The following is a 22,134-nucleotide window of genomic DNA, read 5'->3' as shown; positions in this document are numbered from 1 at the left end:
GTTTTGTTGATCATTTACTTTGCTGTGCAGAAACTTTTTATTTTGATGAAGCCCCCAGTTTATTTTTGCTTTTGTTCCCCTTGCCTCAGGAGACATATCTAGAAAAAAGTTGCTATTTGGGGTGCCTGGGTGGCTCAGTGGGTTAAGCCGCTGCCTTCAGCTCAGGTCATGATCTCAGGGTCCTGGGATGGAGCCCCACATCAGCCCCTGCTGAGCAGAGAGCCCGCTTCCTCCTCTCTCTCCGCCTACCTCTCTGCCCGCTTGTGATCTCTCTCTGTCAAATAAATAAATAAAATCTTTTAAAAAAAAAAGTTGCTATTGTTCAATGCCAGAAATTTCTATGTTCCAATGCCAGAGCATACTTCCTATGCTCTCTTCTAGGATTTTTATAGGTTTAGGTCGCACATTTAGGTTCTTAATCCATTTCGAGTTTATCTTTGTGCAGAGTGTAAGTCAGTGGTCCAGTTTCATTCTTTTACATTTAGCCATCCAGTTTTCCCAACACCGTTTGTTGGAGAGGCTGTCTTTTTCCCCCTTGCATATTCTTACCCCCTTTGTCAAAGATGGGTTGACCATATATATAAATGTGGGTTTACTGCTGGGCTTTCTATTCTATTCCATTGATCTATGTGCCTATTTTTGTGCCAGTCCCATACTGTTTTGATTATTACAACTTCATTGTACAAATTGAAATCTGGAATTGTGATACCTCCAGCTTTGTTTTTCTTTTTCAAGATTGATTTGGTTATTTGGAGTCCTCTGTAGTTCCATACAAATTTTAGGATTGTCTATTCTACTTCTGTGAAAAATGTTATTGTTTTTTTTTTTAAAGATTTTATTTTTCATTTGACACAGATCACAGGTAGGCAGAGAGGCAGGCCAAGAGAGAGGAAAGGAAGCAGGTTCCCTGCTGAGCAGAGAGCCTGATGCGGGGCTCGATCTCAGGACCCTGGGATCATGACCTGAACTGAAGGCAGAGGTTTTAACCCACTGAGCCACCCAGGTGCCCCTGTTATTGGTATTTTGATAGGAAGTGTGTTGAATGTGCAGATTACTTTAGGTAGTATGGACACTTTCACACTATTTGTTCTTCCAAACCATGAGCATGGAGTATCTTTCCACTTGTTTGTGTCATCTTTAATATCTTTCATGATTTTCAGAGTATAGGACTTACACTTCCTTGGTTAAATTTTTCCTAGGTATTTAATTTTCTTTGGTGCAATAGTAAATGAGATTGCTTTCTTAATTTCTCTTTCTGTTGTTTCATTTTTAGTATATAAAAATGCCATGGATTTTTGTATGTTGATTTTGTATCTCGCAACCTTATTAAATTCACTTATCAGTTCTAGTAAGTTTTTTTTTTTTTAAGATTTTTATTTATGTATTTGACAGAGAGAGAGAGGGCACACATGCACAAGCAGGGGGAATGGCAGGTAGAGGCAGAGGGAGAAGCAGGCTTCCCAATGAGCAAGAGCATGATGTGGAGCTCAATCCCAGCACCCTGGGATCATGGCCTGAGCCAAACTCAGATGCTTAATTAACTGAGCCATTCAGGAGCCCCGGTTCTAGTATTTTTTTTTTTGGTGGAGTGTTTAGGGTTTTCTTTATGTAGTATCAAGTCATCTGCAAATAGGGAAAGTTACTTCTTCCCTACCAATTTGGATGACTTTCTTTCATTCCTCTTGTTTGATGATATGGCTAGGAAGTCCAGCACTATGTCAAATAATAGTGGTGAGAATGGACATCACCATCTTGTTCCTGACCTTAGAGAAAATGCTCTCAATTTTTCACCAGTGAGTATAATGTTAGCTGTGGGTTTTTCATTTATTATGTGAAATGTGTTTCCTCTGATACTATTTTTTGAGGGATTTTATCATGAATGGATGTTATACTTTGTCAAGTGCTTTTTCGGCATCTATTAATATGATCATATGATTTTTATCCCTTCTTTTATTGATGTGATGTATCACATTGATTTGCAAATACTGAGTCACGCTTGCATCTCAGGTATAAATCCCGCCTGATCGTGGTGAATGATTCTTTAAATGTATTGTTAGATTCTGTTTGCTAGTATTTTGTTGAGGATTTTTGGCACTTATATTCATCAGAGAAACTGGCCTGTAGTTCTGTTTTTGCAATGTCTTTATCTGGTTTTGGTATCAGTGTAATAATGGCTTTATAGAATGAATTAGGAAGTTTTCTTTCTATTTTTTGGAATAGTTTGAGAAGAATAGGTATTAACTTTTCTTTAAATATTTGGTAGAATTCACCTGTGAAGTTGTCTGGCCCTGGACTTTTGTTTGCTGGGAGTTCTTTCATTGCTGATTCAATTTCATTGCTGGTAATTGCTCTGTTCAAATTTTCTCTTTCTTCCTGATTCAATTTTGGGAGGTTATATGTTTCTAGGAATTTATCCATTTCTACTAGGTTGCTCAGTTTGCTGGATAGAATTTTTCATAATATTCTGTTACAATTGTGTATTTCTATCATCTCAGTTGTTATTTCTCCCCTTTCTTGTTTTATTTATAAGTCTAAAGTCTGGCTAAAATATTATCAATTTTACTGATTTTACAAAGAACCAGCTCCTGGTTTCATTGATCTGTTCTATTTTTTTTTTTTTTTTTTTTTTTAGTTTCTATCTTGTTTGTTTCTGCTCTAATCTTTATGATTGCCTTACTTTTACTGGTTTTGGGTTTTGTTTGTTATCATTTTTCTAGTTCCTTTAGTTATAAGGTAGGTTGTTTATTTGGGACTTTTCTTATTTCTTAAGGTGAGCCTGTATTGCTATAAACTTCCCTCTTAGAACAGCCTTTGCTGTATCCCACAGATTTTAGACCATTTTATTTTCAACTTCATTTAACTCCATGTATTTTTTTAAATTTGTCTTTGATTTCTTGGTTGGCCTATTCATTGTTTAGTAGCATATTATTTAACCTCTGTGTATTTGTGTGCTTTCCATGTTTTTCTTATGGTTGATAACTAGTTTCAGAAAAGATGGTATGATGCCCATCTTTTTGAACACGTTGAGACTTGTCTTGTGGCCTAATATGTTATCTGTTCTGAAGTATGGTCCGTATGTACCTGACAAGAATGCATATTCTGCTATTTTAGGATGAAACATTCTGAATATGTCTGTTAAATCCATTTTGTCTAGTATGTCATTCAAGCCACTGTTTCTTTAATTTTTGTTTCGATGATCTATCCACTGAAGTAAGTAGGATGTTAAAATCTCCTACTATTATTGTATTACTATTGATTCGTTCCTTTATGTTTGTTATTAATTGCTTTATGTATTTGGGTGCTCCCATGTTGGGTGCATACATATTTACAATTTTTATATCTTCCTGTTGGATTGTATTGTTTATGACTATATAGTGTCCTTCTTTGTCCCTTGTTATAGCCTTTGTTTTAATGTCTGTTTAGTCCAATATAAGTACTGTAACTTTGGCTTTCATTTTACTTCCATTTGAATGATAGTTTCTCTATTCCTTCAGTATGTATGTGTCCTTAGATCTGAAATAAATTTCTTACAGTCAGCCTATCATGAATTTTTTTTTTTAAATCTACTCCATCATCTTATGTGTTTTGACTGGAGCATTTAGTCCATTTACATTCAAAGTAAGTAGTGATATGTGTGTATTTATTACCATATTGTTGCTTATTTTATGGTTGCTTTTGTAGTTCTTCTCTGTTCCTTTCTTTCCTTGTTTTCTCTCATAATTAGTTAACTTTCTTTAGTAAACTATTTGGATTCTTTATTCTTCATTTTATGTACATCTATTACTGTTTTTTGATTTGTGATTACCATTCAGTTTATATATAATGTCTTCTGCTTATAGGGGTCTATGTTAAGTTGATGGTTACCTTAATTCTGAACTCATTCTTTACTCTTCTCCCCTTTATGTTTCAGATACTTGGTATCATATCTTACAGCCTTTTACTTTGTGCTTCTCTTGACCAATATTTATAGAGAAGCTTACTTTTGTTTGTTTTTGTGCTTCCTATTTTTCTTACTCTTACTTGTGGTATTTGTTTTCTACTCACAAGGTCCCCCTTAAGATTCTTTATAAGGCTGGTTAGTGGTCATGAATTCTTTTAATTTTTGTTTGTCTGGGAAACTCTTTGTTTTCCTATTCTGAAAGATAGCCTTACTGGAATAGAGTATTATTACTGTAAATTTTTCACTTTTAGCACTTTGAATGTTTTGTGCCACTATCTACTGGCCTGCAAAGTTTCCCTTGGAAAATCAGCTGATAGTCTCCTGGAGTTTCCTTTGTAGGTAACTGCCCAGTTTTCTCTTTCAAACTTTAAAATTCTTTATCACTCTGTTTGCCATCTTTTTTTTTTTTTTTTTAATTTTTTATTTTTTATAAACATATATTTTTATCCCCATGGGTACAGGTCTGTGAATCACCAGGTTTACACACTTCACAGCACTCACCAAATCACATACCCTCCCCAATGTCCATAATCCCACCCCCTTCTCCCAAACCCCCTCCCCCCGGCAACCCTCAGTTTGTTTTGTGAGATTAAGAGTCACTTATGGTTTGTCTCCCTCCCAATCCCATCTTGTTTCATTTATTCTTCTACCCACTTAAGCCTCCATGTTGCATCACCACTTCCTCATATCAGGGAGATCATATGATAGTTGTCTTTCTCTGCTTGACTTATTTCGCTAAGCATGATACGCTCTAGTTCCATCCATGTTGTTGCAAATGGCAAGATTTCATTTCTTTTGATGGCTGCATAGTATTCCATTGTGTATATATATCACATCTTCTTGATCCATTCATCTGTTGATGGACATCTAGGTTCTTTCCATAGTCTGGCTATTGTGGACATTGCTGCTATAAACATTCGGGTGCATGTGTCCCTTTGGATCACTACATTTGTATCTTTAGGGTAAATACCCAATAGTGCAATTGCTGGGTCATAGAGCAGTTCTATTTTCAACATTTTGAGGAACCTCCATGCTGTTTTCCAGAGTGGCTGCACCAGCTTGCATTCCCACCAACAGTGTAGGAGGGTTCCCCTTTCTCCGCATCTTCGCCAGCATCTGTCATTTCCTGACTTGTTGATTTTAGCCATTCTGACTGGTGTGAGGTGATATCTCATTGTGGTTTTGATTTGTATTTCCCTGATGCCGAGTGATATGGAGCACTTTTTCATGTATCTGTTGGCCATCTGGATGTCTTCTTTGCAGAAATGTCTGTTCATGTCTTCTGCCCATTTCTTGATTGGATTATTTGTTCTTTGGGTGTTGAGTTTGCTAAGTTCTTTATAGATTCTGGACACTAGTCCTTTATCTGATATGTCGTTTGCAAATATCTTCTCCCATTCTGTCAGTTGTCTTTTGATTTTGTTAACTGTTTCCTTTGCTGTGCAAAAGCTTTTGATCTTGATGAAATCCCAATAGTTCATTTTTGCCCTTGCTTCCCTTGCCTTTTGCGTTGTTCCTAGGAAGATGTTGCTGCGGCAGAGGTCGAAGAGGTTGCTGCCCGTGTTCTCCTCAAGGATTTTGATGGATTCCTTTCGTACATTGAGGTCCTTCATCCATTTTGAGTCTATTTTTGTGTGTGGTGTAAGGAAATGGTCCAATTTCATTTTTCTGCATGTGGCTGTCCAATTTTCCCAGCACCATTTATTGAAGAGGCTGTCTTTTTTTCCATTGGACATTCTTTCCTGCTTTGTCGAAGATTAGTTGACCATAGATTTGAGGGTCTATTTCTGGGCTCTCTATTCTGTTCCATTGATCTATGTGTCTGTTTTTGTGCCAGTACCATGCTGTCTTGATGATGACAGCTTTGTAATAGAGCTTGAAGTCCGGAATTGTGATGCCACCAACGTTGGCTTTCTTTTTCAATATCCCTTTGGCTATTCGAGGTCTTTTCTGGTTCCATATGAATTTTAGAATTATTTGTTCCATTTCTTTGAAAAAGATGGATGGTACTTTGATAGGAATTGCATTAAATGTGTAGATTGCTTTAGGTAGCATAGACATTTTCACAATATTTATTCTTCCAATCCAGGAGCATGGAACATTTTTCCATTTCTTTGTGTCTCTTCCTCAATTTCTTTCATGAGTACTTTATAGTTTTCTGAGTATAGATTCTGTGTCTCTTTGGTTAGGTTTATTCCTAGGTATCTTATGGTTTTGGATGCAATTGTAAATGGGATTGACTCCTTAATATCTCTTTCTTCTGTCTTGCTGTTGGTGTAGAGAAATGCAACTGATTTCTGTGCATTGATTTTATATCCTGACACTTTACTGAATTCCTGTATAAGTTCTAGCAGTTTTGGAGTGCATTCTTTTGGGTTTTCCACATATAGTATCATATCATCTGCGAAGAGTGATAATTTGACTTCTTCTTTGCCGATTTGGATGCCTTTAATTTCCTTTTGTTGTCTGATTGCTGAGGCTAGGACCTCTAGTACGATGTTGAATAGCAGTGGTGATAATGGACATCCCTGTCGTGTTCCTGACCTTAGCGGAAAAGCTTTCAGTTTTTCTCCATTGAGAATGATATTTGCGGTGGGTTTTTTCATAGATGGCTTTGATGATATTGAGGTATGTGCCCTCTATCCCTACACTTTGAAGAGTTTTGATCAGGAAGGGATGTTGTACTTTGTCAAATGCTTTTTTCAGCATCTATTGAGAGTATCATATGGTTCTTGTTCTTACTTTTATTGATGTGTTGTATCACATTGACTGATTTGCGGATGTTGAACCAACCTTGCAGCCCTGGAATAAATCCCACTTGGTCGTGGTGAATAATCTTTTTAATGTACTGTTGAATCCTATTGGCTAGTATTTTGTTGAGTATTTTCGCATCTGTGTTCATCAAGGATATCGGTCTATAGCTCTCTTTTTTGGTGGGATCCTTGTCTGGTTTTGGGATCAAGGTGATGCTGGCCTCATAAAATGAGTTTGGAAGTTTTCCTTCCATTTCTATTTTTTGGAACAGTTTCAGGAGAATAGGAATTAGTTCTTCTTTAAATGTTTGGTAGAATTCCCCCGGGAAGCCGTCTGGCCCTGGGCTTTTGTTTGTTTGGAGATTTTTAATGACTGTTTCAATCTCCTTACTGGTTATGGGTCTGTTCAGGCTTTCTATTTCTTCCTGGTTCAGTTGTGGTAGTTTATATGTTTCTAGGAATGCCTCCATTTCTTCCAGATTGTCAAATTTATTGCCGTAGAGTTGCTCATAGTATGTTCTTATAATAGTTTGTATTTCTTTGGTGTTAGTTGTGATCTCTCCTCTTTCATTCATGATTTTATTTATTTGGGTCCTTTCTCTTTTCTTTTTGATAAGTCGGGCCAGGGGTTTATCAATTTTATTAATTCTTTCAAAGAACCAGCTCCTAGTTTCGTTGATTTGTTCTATTGTTTTTTTGGTTTCTATTTCATTGATTTCTGCTCTGATCTTTATGATTTCTCTTCTCCTGCTGGGCTTAGGGTTTCTTTCTTGTTCTTTCTCCAGCTCCTTAGGTGTAGGGTTAGGTTGTGTACCTGAGACCTTTCTTGTTTCTTGAGAAAGGCTTGTACCGCTATATATTTTCCTCTCAGGACTGCCTTTGTTGTGTCCCACAGATTTTGAACCGTTGTGTTTTCATTATCATTTGTTTCCATGATTTTTTTCAATTCTTCTTTAATTTCCCGGTTGACCCATTCATTCTTTAGAAGGATACTGTTTAGTCTCCATGTATTTGGGTTCTTTCCAAACTTCCTTTTGTGGTTGAGTTCTAGCTTTAGAGCATTGTGGTCTGAAAATATGCAGGGAATGATCCCAATCTTTTGATACCGGTTGAGTCCTGATTTAGGACCGAGAATGTGATCTATTCTGGAGAATGTTCCATGTGCACTAGAGAAGAATGTGTATTCTGTTGCTTTGGGATGAAATATTCTGAATATATCTGTGATGTCCATCTGGTCCAGTGTGTCATTTAAGGCCTTTATATCCTTGCTGATCTTTTGCTTGGATGACCTGTCCATTTCAGTGAGGGGAGTGTTAAAGTCCCCTACTATCATTGTATTATTGTTGATGTGTTTCTTTGATTTTGTTATTAATTGGTTTATATAGTTGGCTGCTCCCACATTGGGGGCATAGATATTTAAAATTGTTAAATCTTCTTGTTGGACAGACCCTTTGAGTATGATATAGTGTCCTTCCTCATCTCTTATTATAGTCTTTGGCTTAAAATCTAATTGATCTGATATAAGGATTGCCACTCCTGCTTTCTTCTGATGTCCATTAGCATGGTAAATTCTTTTCCACCCCCTCACTTTAAATCTGGAGGTGTCTTCGGGCTTAAAATGTGTTTCTTGGAGGCAACATATAGATGGGTTTTGTTTTTTTTTTATCCATTCTGATACCCTGTGTCTTTTGACAGGGGCATTTAGCCCATTCACATTCAGGGTAACTATTGAGAGATATGAATTTAGTGCCATTGTATTGCCTGTAAGGTGACTGTTACTGTATATGGTCTCTGTTCCTTTCTGATCTACCACTTGTAGGCTCTCTCTTTGCTTAGAGGACCCCTTTCAATATTTCCTGTAGAGCTGGTTTGGTATTTGCAAATTCTTTCAGTTGTTGTTTGTCCTGGAAGCTTTTAATCTCTCCTTCTATTTTCAATGATAGCCTAGCTGGATATAGTATTCTTGGCTGCATGTTTTTCTCGTTTAGTGCTCTGAAAATATCATGCCAGCTCTTTCTGGCCTGCCAGGTCTCTGTGGATAAGTCAGCTGCCAATCTAATATTTTTACCATTGTATGTTACAGACTTCTTTTCCCGGGCTGCTTTCAGGATTTTCTCTTTGTCATTGAGACTTGTAAATTTTACTATTAGGTGACGGGGTGTGGGCCTATTCTTATTGATTTTGAGGGGCATTCTCTGAACCTCCTGAATTTTGATGCTCGTTCCCTTTGCCATATTGGGGAAATTCTCCCCAATAATTCTCTCCAGTATACCTTCTGCTCCCCTCTCACTTTCTTCTTCTTCTGGAATCCCAATTATTCTAATGTTGTTTCGTCTTATGGTGTCACTTATCTCTCGAATTCTCCCCTCGTGGTCCAGTAGCTGTTTGTCCCTCTTTTGATCAGCTTCTTTATTCTCTGTCATTTGGTCTTCTATATCACTAATTCTTCTCTTCTGCCTCATTGATCCTAGCAGTGAGAGCCTCCATTTTTGATTGCACCTCATTAATAGCTTTTTTGATTTCACCTTGGTTAGATTTTAGTTCTTTTATTTCTCCAGAAAGGGCTTTTATATCTCTCGAGAGGGTTTCTCTAATATCTTCCATGCCTTTTTCGAGCCCGGCTAGAACCTTGAGAATTGTCATTCTGAACTCTAGATCTGACATATTACCGATGTCTGTATTGATTAGGTCCCTAGCCTTCGGTACTGCCTCTTGTTCTTTTTTTTTGTGTTGAATTTTTACGTCTTGTCATTTTGTCCAGATAAGAGTAAATGAAGGGGCAAGTAAAATACTAAAAGGGTGGCAACAACCCCAGGAAAATATGCTTTAACCAAATTAGAAGAGATCCAAAATCGTGAGTGGGGAGAAAGGGGATAAAAAGAGGTTCAAAAAGGAAGAGAGAAAAAAGAAAAAAAAAAAAAAAGAAAAGAAAAGAAAAGAATTTTAAAAAAAAGAAAACACCTAAGAAAAATGTAAAAAAAAAATATATATATATATATTAGATAAACTAGTAAAAAATCGTTAAAAAAGAAAAAGGTAACAGTTAAAAAAAAAAAAAATTTTACCCGAAGGCGAGAAAAAAAAAAAAAAAAAAAAAGAAAAAATTAAATTAACTGCAAGACTAAAAAAAATCACAGGAAAAAAGCCATGAGTTCCGTGCTTGGCTTTCTCCTCCTCTGGAATTCTGCTGCTCTCCTTGGTATTGAAACCGCACTCCTTGGTAGGTGAACTTGGTCTCGGCTGGATTTCTTGTTGATCTTCTGGGGGAGGGGCCTGTTGTAGTGATTCTCAAGTGTCTTTGCCCCAGGCGGAATTACACCGCCCTTACCCGGGGCCGGGGTGAGTAATCCGCTCGGGTTTGCTTTCAGGAGCTTTTGTTCCCTGAGCGCTTTCCGTAGAGTTCCAGAGGACGGGAATACAAATGGCGGCCTCCTGGTCTCTGGCCCGGAGGAGCCGAGAGCCCAGGGCCCCACTCTTCAGTGCGCCCTCAGAGAACAGCGCCCAGTTACTCCCGTCTGCCTGACCTCCGGCCGCGCTCCGAGCTCACCGAGCCTGCGACCGGTTCAAGGTAACACGGAGCTGCGAGCTTACTGTCGGCTCTGTCTCTGTAGCCGGCTTTCCCGTTCCAATACCCGCAAGCTCTGCGACACTCAGACACCCCCGATCCTTCTGTGACCCTGCGGGACCTGAGGCCACGCTGACCCTGCGTGGGCTTCGCCCCGGTTTAGCCTCTGGAGCGATGTCCCTCAGCGGAACAGACGTTCAGCTCAGGTCATGATCTCAGGGTCCTGGGATCGAGCCCCGCATTGGGCTCTCTGCTCAGCGGGGAGCCTGCTTCCCCCCTCTCTCTCTACCTGCCTCTCTGCCTACTTGTGATCTCTGTCTATCAAATAAATAAATAAAAATCTTTAAAAAAAAAAATAAAAAAATAAAAGTCCTGATTTTGTGCGCGGTTGCTCCGGCAATTGCCGGGAGCCGGCCCCTCCCCCCGGGGTCTATCTTCCCGTCGCTTTGGATTCATTTCTCCGCCGGTCCTACCTTTCAGAAAGTGGTTGATTTTCTGTTTCCAGAATTGCTGTTCTTCTTCTCTTCGATCTGCCGATGGATTTTCAGGTGTTTGCAATCTTTAGATAAGCTATCTAGCTGATCTCCGGCTAGCTGAAGCAGTCTCAGCTTGCTACTTCTCCGCCATCTTGACTCCTCCTTTATCACTCTGTTTGCCATCTTAATCATAGGGTGTCTTGGTGTGGACTTCAGTGGGTTGAGTTGTTGAGGGATTTCTGCACCTCCTGAATCTGATTCTGTTTCCCTCCCCACATTCATAGCCACATATAACTCCTAAACACTTGATATATGGCTAGTGTAAGGTGTGAGTATTTTCTTTTATTTAATTTTGAATAATTTTATTTAAGTTTAAATAATCACATGTGGGTAGTGGCTACTAAATACAATGACATAACTCCAAACTAATATATTAAAGAGGAGACTTAAAATGCTGAGTTCTCTGGTCTTTAGGAAACAAACCTAACCTTGGACTAATTGCTATTAGAGCAGATTTTTAATTCTCAAAAAAATGAGAGGCAGGAATAGGTAGTTTGATTATTTGAAAATGCCAGACAATTCCATATTCTTAATTTTCTTGACAACTCCATCTTTGCCCTCCACCAAAACCTACATATTAACTGCAAAAGTGCTTAGTAGAAGTGAGGGGCCTCGGGGCACCTGAGTGGCTCAGTGGGTTAAAGCCTCTGCCTTTGGCTCAGGTCATGATCCCAGGGTCCTGGGATCAAGCCCCATATCGGGCTCTCTGCCGAGCAAGGAGCCTGCTTCCACCACCACCCCCCCGCCTGCCTCTCTGCCTACTTGCAATCTCTATCAAATAAATAAAATCTTAAAAAAAAACAAAAAGTGAATGGCCTCACTTTCAAATACTTTTTCTATCTCTTTCTCCTAGGGGTAGAAGGGTCAAAATTGTATTGGCAAAAAGGAAAAAGAAGGAAAAAGATACAAGAAGGAAAGGAGTAATCTGGATAGCTAAGCAGTTGTGGTGTCAATTCCCAATACTCAGAGAGTCTGCTTCCTACTGCCAGGTTTGGACCAGATGCTCCATCTGGGCACCTGAACAGAGGGCTGCTAAGGAAGGGCTTACCGTGATGGAGGATTTCCCTGCTGTGTTCCCATGCTTCAACAAGGATTTAGACAGTTTTCTCTGGGAAACAATCTGCACAAAAGGAAACAAAATGTAGAAATACTAGTTAAATGATTGTAGGTCTACTTTTTAAATTTTTCTTTACAAAATTCTGTATTTAGAATTCTACTTGAAATTATAACACTATGTCTGTTTATTTCTAGGCTTTTTTTCCATAAAACTCCTAAATATAGGTTATTCCCTTCTTTCTTCTTATAACATATTATGTAAGAGAGTAAGGGCATGAGAAATTATAGACAAGTCAGTCAATAGGAGGTGACTTAATCTGAAGCATTTACAACAAAATTAGATGGAAAATGTTGGATATTTATATTATGATAAAACAGAAAGTTTCAGAATGATCTCAAATTAGCACTAAAACCTCTGTATAAAGTAGGGTGGGCTACAGGGAGGAAAGGAAACCCAAGATCTAAATATACACCTTCTGTATCTATAATCTCTAGAGTTCTTTTTTTAATATATTCATTAGGAAGCTATAAAGTCAGTCATTAGGATACTGATGCCCAGACAAGGGAAAAGGTGTAATTGGGGTCCTCTTCATGATTCAGTGCTAATGCACAACGTGCAATGACAACTAAAGTTGCTATTATATTGGGAGCTATTCTTAGCAGAACTTGCCCCACCTTCCTCTGCCTTCCCATTTTTGAAAGAAATGTATGAAGGATATATTAAGGGGCCCTGAAGGAAATGCAATTTATGGTTCTCAAAGGAGAAAAGACTTAAAACAATCAATGACAACTGTGCTCTTGCTGAGAGAGAACAAAGTCATACCTTGCAGTAGACAGCCTCTATCTAAGATGGCTCCCAATGGTCCTATTCATGCCATTGTGCAGTTCTCTCTCCTTAAGTGTGAGATGGATCTAATAACTGGCTTCTAATGAACAGAATACTACAAAAGTGTTGGAGTATCCCTTCTGAGATTAGGTCACAAAATGAATGTGACTTCCTTTTGATCATCATCTTATTCTTCTCTCTCAGAGCCCTTGTGCTGAAGGAAGCAAGTTGCAATGCTGTGAGTAGCCCTATAGAACAGCTCAGGTGGCAAGGAATTGATGTCTCCAGCCAGCAGCCAGTGAGAACCAGAAGACTGTCAACAGATCCATGATGAGCTTGGAATCAGGTCCTCCTCCAAGCTAAGTCTTGAAATAGCTGTACCTTCAGAGCAGCCTTGTGAGATACCCTGATCCAGAGGACACAGCCACACTCTCCCCCAATTTGGTGAGATCATAAATGCTGTCTTTTTTTTTTTTTTAAGATTTTATTTATCTATTTGACAGAGGGACAGTGACAGCAGAAACACAAACAGAGGGAATTGGAGAGGGAAAAGCAGCCTCCCTGCTGAGCAGGGAGCCAGATACAGGGCATGATCGCAGTACCCTGGGATCACAACCTGAGCTGAAGGAAGATGCTTAATGACTGAGCCACTGAGGCACTCCATAAGTGCTTTTTTTTTTTTAAGCTGTCAAGTTTTAGAGTAATTTTTTATGTAGCAATAGTTAACAATGTACATTTGATTTACAGAACAGGAAAGGACATCACTGTGAAAAGCAGGGAGACAAACCCTTTCTCTGACATCCTTATCTTTTTGTCTCTGTGTTAGAGCAATGAAAATACTATGACTATGCTGTGTCAAATACAAAAAGTTCATAGAACGTTCCTAGTCCAAGCAGTTTTAAAGAACTTGATTCTCAACTGGCTACGATCTGAAGAGAAGAGTATTTTTGTAACAAATCACCTGGTGATGGATGATGAAAATGATGACAATGAAGATGATGATGATAATAACAGCAATGGAAACTCCCATTTAGGAGTACACATTCCCAAAATATTACTTAGCCTTCATTATTCTAGCCTCAGTGTTAGCCACTAAGAATAGAGTGGTAAGCAAAGTCAGTTACAATATCTGACCTCATGGAACTTACATTCTGCAGCAGAGATAGGCATTAACCAAATGGTCAAATAAATCCAAATAATGCATCACTAAAGAGAGATACATTGGCTGTGGTGAGAACAATAAATGGATAAGTGGTGGGGTGGATGAGAGTAGACCACTTCAGAATCTTCTACAATAGTCTCGGTAAGAGATGATAGTGGTGCTGGAAATGGAGAGAAGAGGGAAGGATTTGGAAATGGACTAAAAATGAAGAGAGAGGGATGCATTATTGAATTAGATGGTTGTGCGATTCATTGAGATAAGGGACACTGGAAGAGGACATTAATTTGGGGGAGCAAAGAACATGTATTCATATTTGGGGCAGAAAGCAGATTAGAGCAGATTGAAGAAGAGCGAAAGAGGGAAGGAAATTGAGCAAACATATGAAGATAATTATTTCAATAAGTTTGGCTATAAAATGAGGTAGAGAGAATAGAATCTGAAGGAAATGAGAAATGAAGTAGAGTTGTTATTTTAGTGGTCACTTTATTTCTAATTTTATTTCCCCACAAATTTGGTATTGTTAATTTCCTTTTATAGATGATAAAAATAGGACACAGAGGTTAAGCAACTCTTCTAAAGCCACAAGGCTAAGAGGAAGTGGCATAGATTTGAACATGGGTCTGACCCCAGAAACTGATCTCTAGCTACATTTGACTGGTATGTGAACTCAAAAAAGAGATTCAGAAAATTTTCACTGCTGGATTTTCACTCTATGTGTTTGCTTTTAAACCCTGTGTTTAACCCTCAATATGTGAACACGAAGAAGACTGAAAAGAAATGATCATGTTAAACCTCAAGAATGGAGTAATCTGAAGACACTGGCTTTGGTTAAGGGCAGTGTAGCATAATGATTAAGAACATGGTTGTTTTTGTTTTTGTTTTATTCACAGCTGGTTATCAATAAAATGACATGAAAAATTTTCAGATGGTAAAGGAATTAGCATTCTTTCCTATAGTTATGTTTGAATCTAAATTATTCGTATTTCCTACAAATCAAAACTGCAGTGGGATACCACCAGTCAGTCACATCAGTCAGAAGAGCTAAAATTAACAAGTCAGGAAATGACAGATGTTGGCGAGGATGTGGAGAAAGGGGAACCCTTCTACACTGTTGGTGAGATGCAACAGCAGCCACTCTGGAAAGCAGTATGGAGGTTTCTTCAAAAAGTTGAAAATAGAGCTACCCTATAACCCAGGAATTGCAATACTGGGTATTTACCCCAAAGATATAAATGTAGTGATTTAAAGGGGCATGTACACCCCAATGTCTATAGCAGCAACGTCCATAATAGCCTAACTATGGAAAGAGCCTAGATGTCCATTAACAGATGAATGGATAAAGAAGATGTGATGTGTGTGTGTACACACACACACACACACACACACACACACAAAATGGAATACTATGCAGCCATCAACCCCCGCCCCCACTGAAATCTTGCCATTTGCAATGACACAAATGGAACTAGAGGGTATTATGCTAAGTGAAAGAAGTCAATCAGAGAAAGACAATTATCATATGATCTCACTGATATAAGGAATTTGAGATGAGGATCATAGAGGAAGGGAGGGAAAAATGAAACAAGATGAAACCAGAGAGGGAGACAAACCATAAGAGATTCTTAAACTCAGTGAACAAACTGAGGGTTGCTGGAATGGAGTGGGGTGGGACAGATGGGATGCCTGGGTGATGGACATTAGCGAGGGTATGTGCTATGGTGAGTGCTGTGAATTGTATAAAAATGATGAATTACAGACCTGTACCCCTGAAACAAATAATACATTATATGATAATAAAAAAATAAATTTCCAAATAAATAAATAAATAAATAAGTTGCTTATATTTCCCACCCTACTCATTAAGAAGGTTCAAGTGGGGGCGCCTGGGTGGCTCAGTGGGTTAAGCCGCTGCCTTCGGCTCAGGTCATGATCTCAGCGTCCTGGGATCGAGTCCCGCATCGGGCTCTCTGCTCAGCAGGGAGCCTGCTTCCTTCTCTCTCTCTCTCTCTCTGCCTGCCTCTCAGTGTACTTGTAATTTCTCTCTGTCAAATAAATAAATAAAATCTTTAAAAAAAAAAAAAAAAAAAAAAAAAAAAAAAAAGAAGGTTCAAGTGGTTCTTCTCTGTAGTCAGAATCATTATCCCCTCTCCCTCTGCATTCACAGATTATCAAAGGTTTTAGAAAAGCTACTATTTCCTAGAAAAATACAGACATCATTCTTGAACTTGAGATGAACGAAAACATAGAGGAAACACAGGAAACAGACAGCAAAGACATAAGGAAGATTTTATAGTTTCTCTCCAGGGCATTTTCAGCAAGGAGGAATAGGGAAAACACATGAATCAAAGACAAAACAAGGGTCACTGGTAAGCAGCATCCAGGCCAAAATCTAACTAAAGAAAGGCAACATATCTTGTTTCCCAAGTAAATCTGGCCTCAGAGATACTATTGTTCATTGTTATTGTTTCATCCACATTGGTGTCCTAACTCTATGGCTCCAAATGACCCCAACCATCCTCTCAGTGTTGTAAAAACCCACTCACTGGAATACCAGGTGTGGGTATGGGTACACTGTCTTTACAGACTGTATCTTCCAACATCCCCATATTCATTCTTCAAGCAAGACCAAGGGAGACTTAACTTACAAGATATTAATTTACAAGAATGAATGACATTCTCTTTCCTCACTTTTATATAGAAATGCCAACATTCACATTTGTGGGGTGTGAAGAGAATGCTATTATGTTCCAAGCTCCTGCCTTTTACTAATGTTAGGAAGATAAGCAATCTCCCCAGAAATAGTCCTGCTTAACTAGTGGGCATTTGGGTATACAAATGGCTAATCAAGCAGGCAATCAAACAAACTTATTCTACAGCCCTGCAGGTCTCCATCTCAGCTCCAAAGAATGAGTAATAATTAGAGTTTGAAGTAACAATTAGAGTTTCATTGTAATAAAGATCAATAAATAATGATGTTGCCATTCTTAGGACTGTTGGGCAAAAGTGGCAGGGTTGGCCAGCAAGGTCAGTGATCTATAGAGAAAAGGCTATTTGCTGCAAATCTCACTTCTCATGTAGGCTTTCTTGGAGCTAAAGCAACTGTATCAGGCTTAAGAAGGCCTTATGTTTTGTCAGAGGACATTTGAGGCAAAAACAAAACAAAACAAAACCAAACCACCACCACCACCAACAACAACAACAACAAAAACTCAGTCAGCTCTGTCTTCCAAGAGGATACACTTGTTAGAAGTCCTCTAACTTAAGTAATATGCCCAATAGAGAATTTAAAGCAATGATCATAAGGATTACTTGCTGGACTTGATAAAAGAGTGGAAGACATGAGTGAGATGCTTAACACAGAGGTAAGGAATAACATAGCAAAGATAAAGGGCTCAATAAATGAAATGAGAAACATGCTTGACGGAATGAAGAGCAGGATGGAAGAATCAGAAGAATGGATTAGTGACCTAGAAGACAGAGTAATGGAAAGTAATCAGACTAAAGAAAAGAGAGAAAAGAATTATACAAAAGTAGAACAGATTTAGAGAACTCAGTGATCCCATCAAATGTAATCACATTCATATTCTAGGAATCCCAGAAGGGGAAGATAGAGAAAAGGGGCCAGAAAATTTATTTGGAGAAACAATAGTTGAAAACATCCCTAATCTGGGGAAGGAAACAAATCCAGATTCAAGAAGCACAGAGAAATCCTACCAAGAAATACAAAAACAAAAACAAAAACAAAACAACAACAAAAACAAAAAAACAAAAGCATAACCCCACCAAGACATATTGTAATTAAATTTACAAAATGTAGTGATAAAGAAAAAAATTTAAAAGCAGCAACACCAAAGCAATCCGTAACTTACAAGGAAAACCTATAGGGTTAGTGGGATATTTTTCAACAGAAACTTTGCAAGCCAGAAGAGAGTGGCATATTCAAAGTGCTGAATGGGAAAATCTGCAGCCAAGAATACTCTATCCAATAAAGACTGTCATTCAGAATAGAAGGAAAGATAAAGAGTTTCCCAGAAAAACAAAAACTAAAGAATTCATGAACACTAAATCAGCCCTGTAAGAAACACTGAAGGGGACACTTTGAGGGGAAAGGAGAAAAAAAAAGTGTCAGTATAAAGGTAGGAAACAAAAAAGCAGTAAAATGAATATTTCTGTAAAACAAATCAGTCAAGGAACTCACAAAAGACATAAAACATAATAGCATGTATAAATAAACATAACATAAAATGTGGGAGGACAGGAGAAAGAATGGGTTCAAACTTAAATAACCATCAACCTAATATAGACTGCTATTTGCAGAAGAGATTATACACAAACATAATGGTAGCCATATATCAAAAACCACTAATAAATATTCAAAGAACAAAGAAAGAAATTCAAGTATATCACTAAAGAAAATCAGCAAAACATGAAAGAGAGAAAGACAAGAAAGGATCAGAGTAAATCTTCAAACAACCACAAAACAAGTAATAAAATGGCAATAAGTACATATCTATCAATAATTACTTTGAATGTAAATGGACTAAAGACACCAGTCAAAAGACATATGGTGACAGAAGGGATAAAAAACAAGACCCATCTCTATGTCGCCTACCAGAGACTCATTTTAGACCATAAGATAGAAGTCCTCTAATTGGATTCTTTTCTATCCTATAGTGGGGTCATAACTGCAATCCTTACCATTAAAAAAATGGTGATGTACAGGGGGAGGAAAAAAGAAGTTGAACCACACTTTTTTAGCAAAGTTGGACCATAAGGACATCAACGCCATGCATGATCTCTATTTACAGATCGATCAGGGGAAGAAACACTTCTTTCCTTTGAAGTGGATATTCTAACAGTATGGGTCCTCATCTATCAGAAAAGTCCACTGTTTCACTTGGATGAAGGCAAAGAAGTCAAGAGAATAAAAAATGTTTTGGCAAGTATTTCAACAAGTATACATCTAGCTAAACTTTCTTTCAAAGTCTTGCAAAACAGTTATTCTGGAGACCAGATAGTCATTTTTCGTGAGACTGCTTCACAGAAAATGTCTTCAGATTATTTTTTGAAATTTTGTAAGACTTTGTTGTAACAAAAACCATTGATTGAACAACTTCTCTGTGCCAGGCACTGTTCTGAGGCTATCGTGGTAAGCAGATTGAGAAACTTCTTTACAATATTTGACAGTCACATCTCTGGTCTGAATCAGAATTGATTACCCCCAAAGCATGTATCAGAGAGTTTTTATTTCTTAAAAGGTAAGTCCATATTGCATGAAAAAAACCTGTGGAAATAAGTCCGGAAATCAAAGGATCAGAAAAAGTCTCATAGCTCAACGGCAGGACATCAACAGAGCTTTATTTGTGAGTCTCCCTGAGTACAACCATGTAAGAAGCATTCCTTACACTTGTTTGGCCCCAGAACCTTTTGTCAAGGAGCATCTCTAGTTTTGCAAACTGGCAATTACTGTGACCACCACTACAGAGAACAAACAAGGTTTCCTGATGGCTCACTGTAGCAGAGAGAGGAACACATGCCCAGATCTCCTCAGGCTTTACCACTGCAGAGCTGGCAGGGCTTGCAATCACTGGCTTGGCATCTCATTACCTAAAGATTTTTTTCTGGTATGCCTGCCTATTGTCTACAAGTGCAGCAGGCTGAAAGTGAGGATTTATACCCTCGGCAGTGAAAACCAATGACTGATGGACTTTGGTACAGAAATCCCCCACTTTTTTGCCCCAGGGATGGGGGTGACTCTGTGGTATTTGGTCTACATAGGCACCCAAGTTTCCTCAGTGGGATGAAGCTCTAGTTGTTCTAGTGGTGATTTATTAGACAACGCACCCTTTACTTTATTGGCTACTTTCCCTTTCCCATCTCACTTCTCCACTCCCCTTTTGGTTTTTCCTTCATCTCTCAAATTCTCTTCTTGCTCTCCAGGCTTTGCTTCTGGGAAAAACACCTAAACCTTTTCCTCTGCGCCAGATAATGTGTTGAGTGCTTCACCTAGCTCATTTCTTTGCTGTCATTTAATGATCAGCACTCTTTCTTCCCTCCAAGCAACTGGAATGAGAAAGTCAAGGCTTGGAGAAAATACGGAGTTTATCTAAGGTCACATAACATTATGGACTAAACTGTGTCCTCCCTAAATTCATATGTTCAAGCCCTACACCACAAAGTGCTTGTATTTGGAGGTAGGGACTTTACAGAGATAATTAAGGTTAAAGGAGGGTGGAGGCCCCCCTCATTTAGGGGGTTTGCCCCAATCCTATATCACTAGTGTCCTTATAAGTAAAGGAAGAAAAAATCAGAGAGTTTTCTCCCTCTGCGTATGTACTCAGAAGAAAGGCTATGTGAGGACATAGTGAGCACAGCTGTTTGCAAGTCAGCAAGTCAGCAGAAGAGGCTTCACCACACACCAACCCGGCTGTCACCTTGATACTGGAATTCCAGTCACCAGAATTATGATAAAATAAATATCTGTTGTTTAAGCCACCAGTCTGTGGTATTCTTTTATGGCAGCCCTAACAAGCTAATACACATACCTTATAAGAATTGAAGGCAGGGTTCATTACTTCATTGAATACATATGTATTGAATATTATGTGCTGGGCATTGACAATACAGTGAAGACACAGGCAGGCAGGGGCACTGCCCTCCCAGAAATTAGCCACAATATACACATGCCAATTCCAGCTCTGCAAGGAGAAGCAAAATCATGCCATGAAGGAAGACTGGCCTAGGCCAGGAGGTCGGGGAAGGCATTTCTGAAGAAACTGCTTCCGACCTGAAAGCTTTTGGAAGAGAACTGAATAGTCAAAGGGGGAGGGATAATCCTCGAAGGGGAGAGCACTATAGGTCAGAAGGACATAAATGAGTATGAGGAGCAGGGTGAGTATGAAGGCAGAAAGAAGATCTTTAATTTAGAGAGACTAGGCCCTTGGGGGCTTTGCATTCTGACATTAGGTGCTTTGGCTATGTTGGCTTATGGTAGCCTAAAAAATGACCCCCCCATAGATATTAATATCTTTTAAAAAATATATTATTTATTTATTTGAAAGAGAGAGAATGAGAGCAAGCACAAGCAGGTAGAAGAGCAGAGGGAGAGGGAGAAGCAGGCTCCCTGCTGAGTAGAGAGCCCAGCGTGGGGCTTGATCCCAGGACCCTGGGATCATGACCCGAGCCGAAGGCAGACGCCTAAAACCGACTGAGCCACCCAGGCGTCCCAAGATATTCATATCTTAATGCCTAAAACCTCTGTATATTGCCTTATATGGGAAAAAAAAGTCTTTGCAGTTGTAACTAAATTAAAGATCTTTCAAATGAGGAGATTATCCTGGATTATTTGGATGAACCCTAAATGCAATCCCCATGTTTTTATGAGAGAGAATCCGGTGGGTAGGGATTATGACAATAAACACTCAGAAGAGAAGAAACCATGAAGATGGAGCAGAGCAATTTGAAGGCACTGGACAGTTGGAGTGATGTGGCCACAAGCTAAGAGATGCTGGCAGTCCCCAGAGGTTGAGAGAGGCAAAGGATGGATTTTCCCTTCCCTTCAGAAAGGGCATGGCCCTGCTGACACCTTGATTTCAGACTTCTGCCCCCTAAAACTGTGAGAGAATAAATGTGTGTTATTTGAAGCCACAATGTTTGTGATAATTTGTAACTGTAAACACAGGGAACTAATAGACTGAATCAGAACACGATCAGGTTCAAAGTCCAGGAAAGGATGTAATGATGCCTCCGTGATGACCGATTTTAGGAAAATCCTTACCTTTCCGCTTCCCTCCCAGGACTTCTGGGCAATACTGCTACCCCTGGTAGAAATCAGACCTGCTCAAGATATAGACTATGCTAGAAGAGCTTTCTCTCGTTGCTTTCCCTCCATTTCCTCCATTTCCTTGTTGTCTTGCTCCCACTTCTGACCTAAAGGACCCACAATCTTGTCCGAACACAGCGTAACTCCTGAGATCTTTGGCTTCTCCTGTGCACTGAATAATAAAGGGAAGCTTTAAAAATATTTTAAAGAGTATTTTAAAAAGCATGCTTTAAGGAGTATGCTTTTCCTTACACTATTCCCTCTGCCCAGGATGACTCACACCGTCTCTCTTCAGTTGGCAAATTTTATTCATTTTTCAAGATCTACATTAGAAGTTTTCAATAATTGCTGTGTAGGAGGAAAGTGTTCACCTGTGGGACATAGAAGAACCTTTCTTCGCTCCTCAAGGGTGTCCTCCCTAAATTATCCTATCTGGCTCCCTCCAGCAGCACCAATAGCAGCATGGCCTGCGAA

At 38.9% G+C, this 22,134-nt stretch overlaps 1 protein-coding gene across 1 annotated transcript in view; it reads right to left on the bottom strand.

The window, feature by feature from the left end:
• Nucleotides 1-22,134, bottom strand: part of CPNE4 (copine 4) — a 484,610-nt gene that overhangs the window by 124,525 nt on the left and 337,951 nt on the right. The window contains exon 4 of the mRNA XM_004762506.3: nt 11,843-11,914. Within this exon, the coding sequence (XP_004762563.1) occupies nt 11,843-11,914 (72 nt within the window). The remainder of the gene's footprint in view (nt 1-11,842; nt 11,915-22,134) is intronic.

Source organism: Mustela putorius, unplaced genomic scaffold, assembly GCF_011764305.1.
Source record: "Mustela putorius furo isolate JIRA1106 unplaced genomic scaffold, ASM1176430v1.1 tig00003834_pilon_pilon_pilon, whole genome shotgun sequence".
NCBI lineage: Eukaryota > Metazoa > Chordata > Mammalia > Carnivora > Mustelidae > Mustela > Mustela putorius.
The sequence above is the reverse complement of the archived record's forward strand: the minus strand, read 5'-3'. Positions and strand labels throughout refer to the sequence as shown.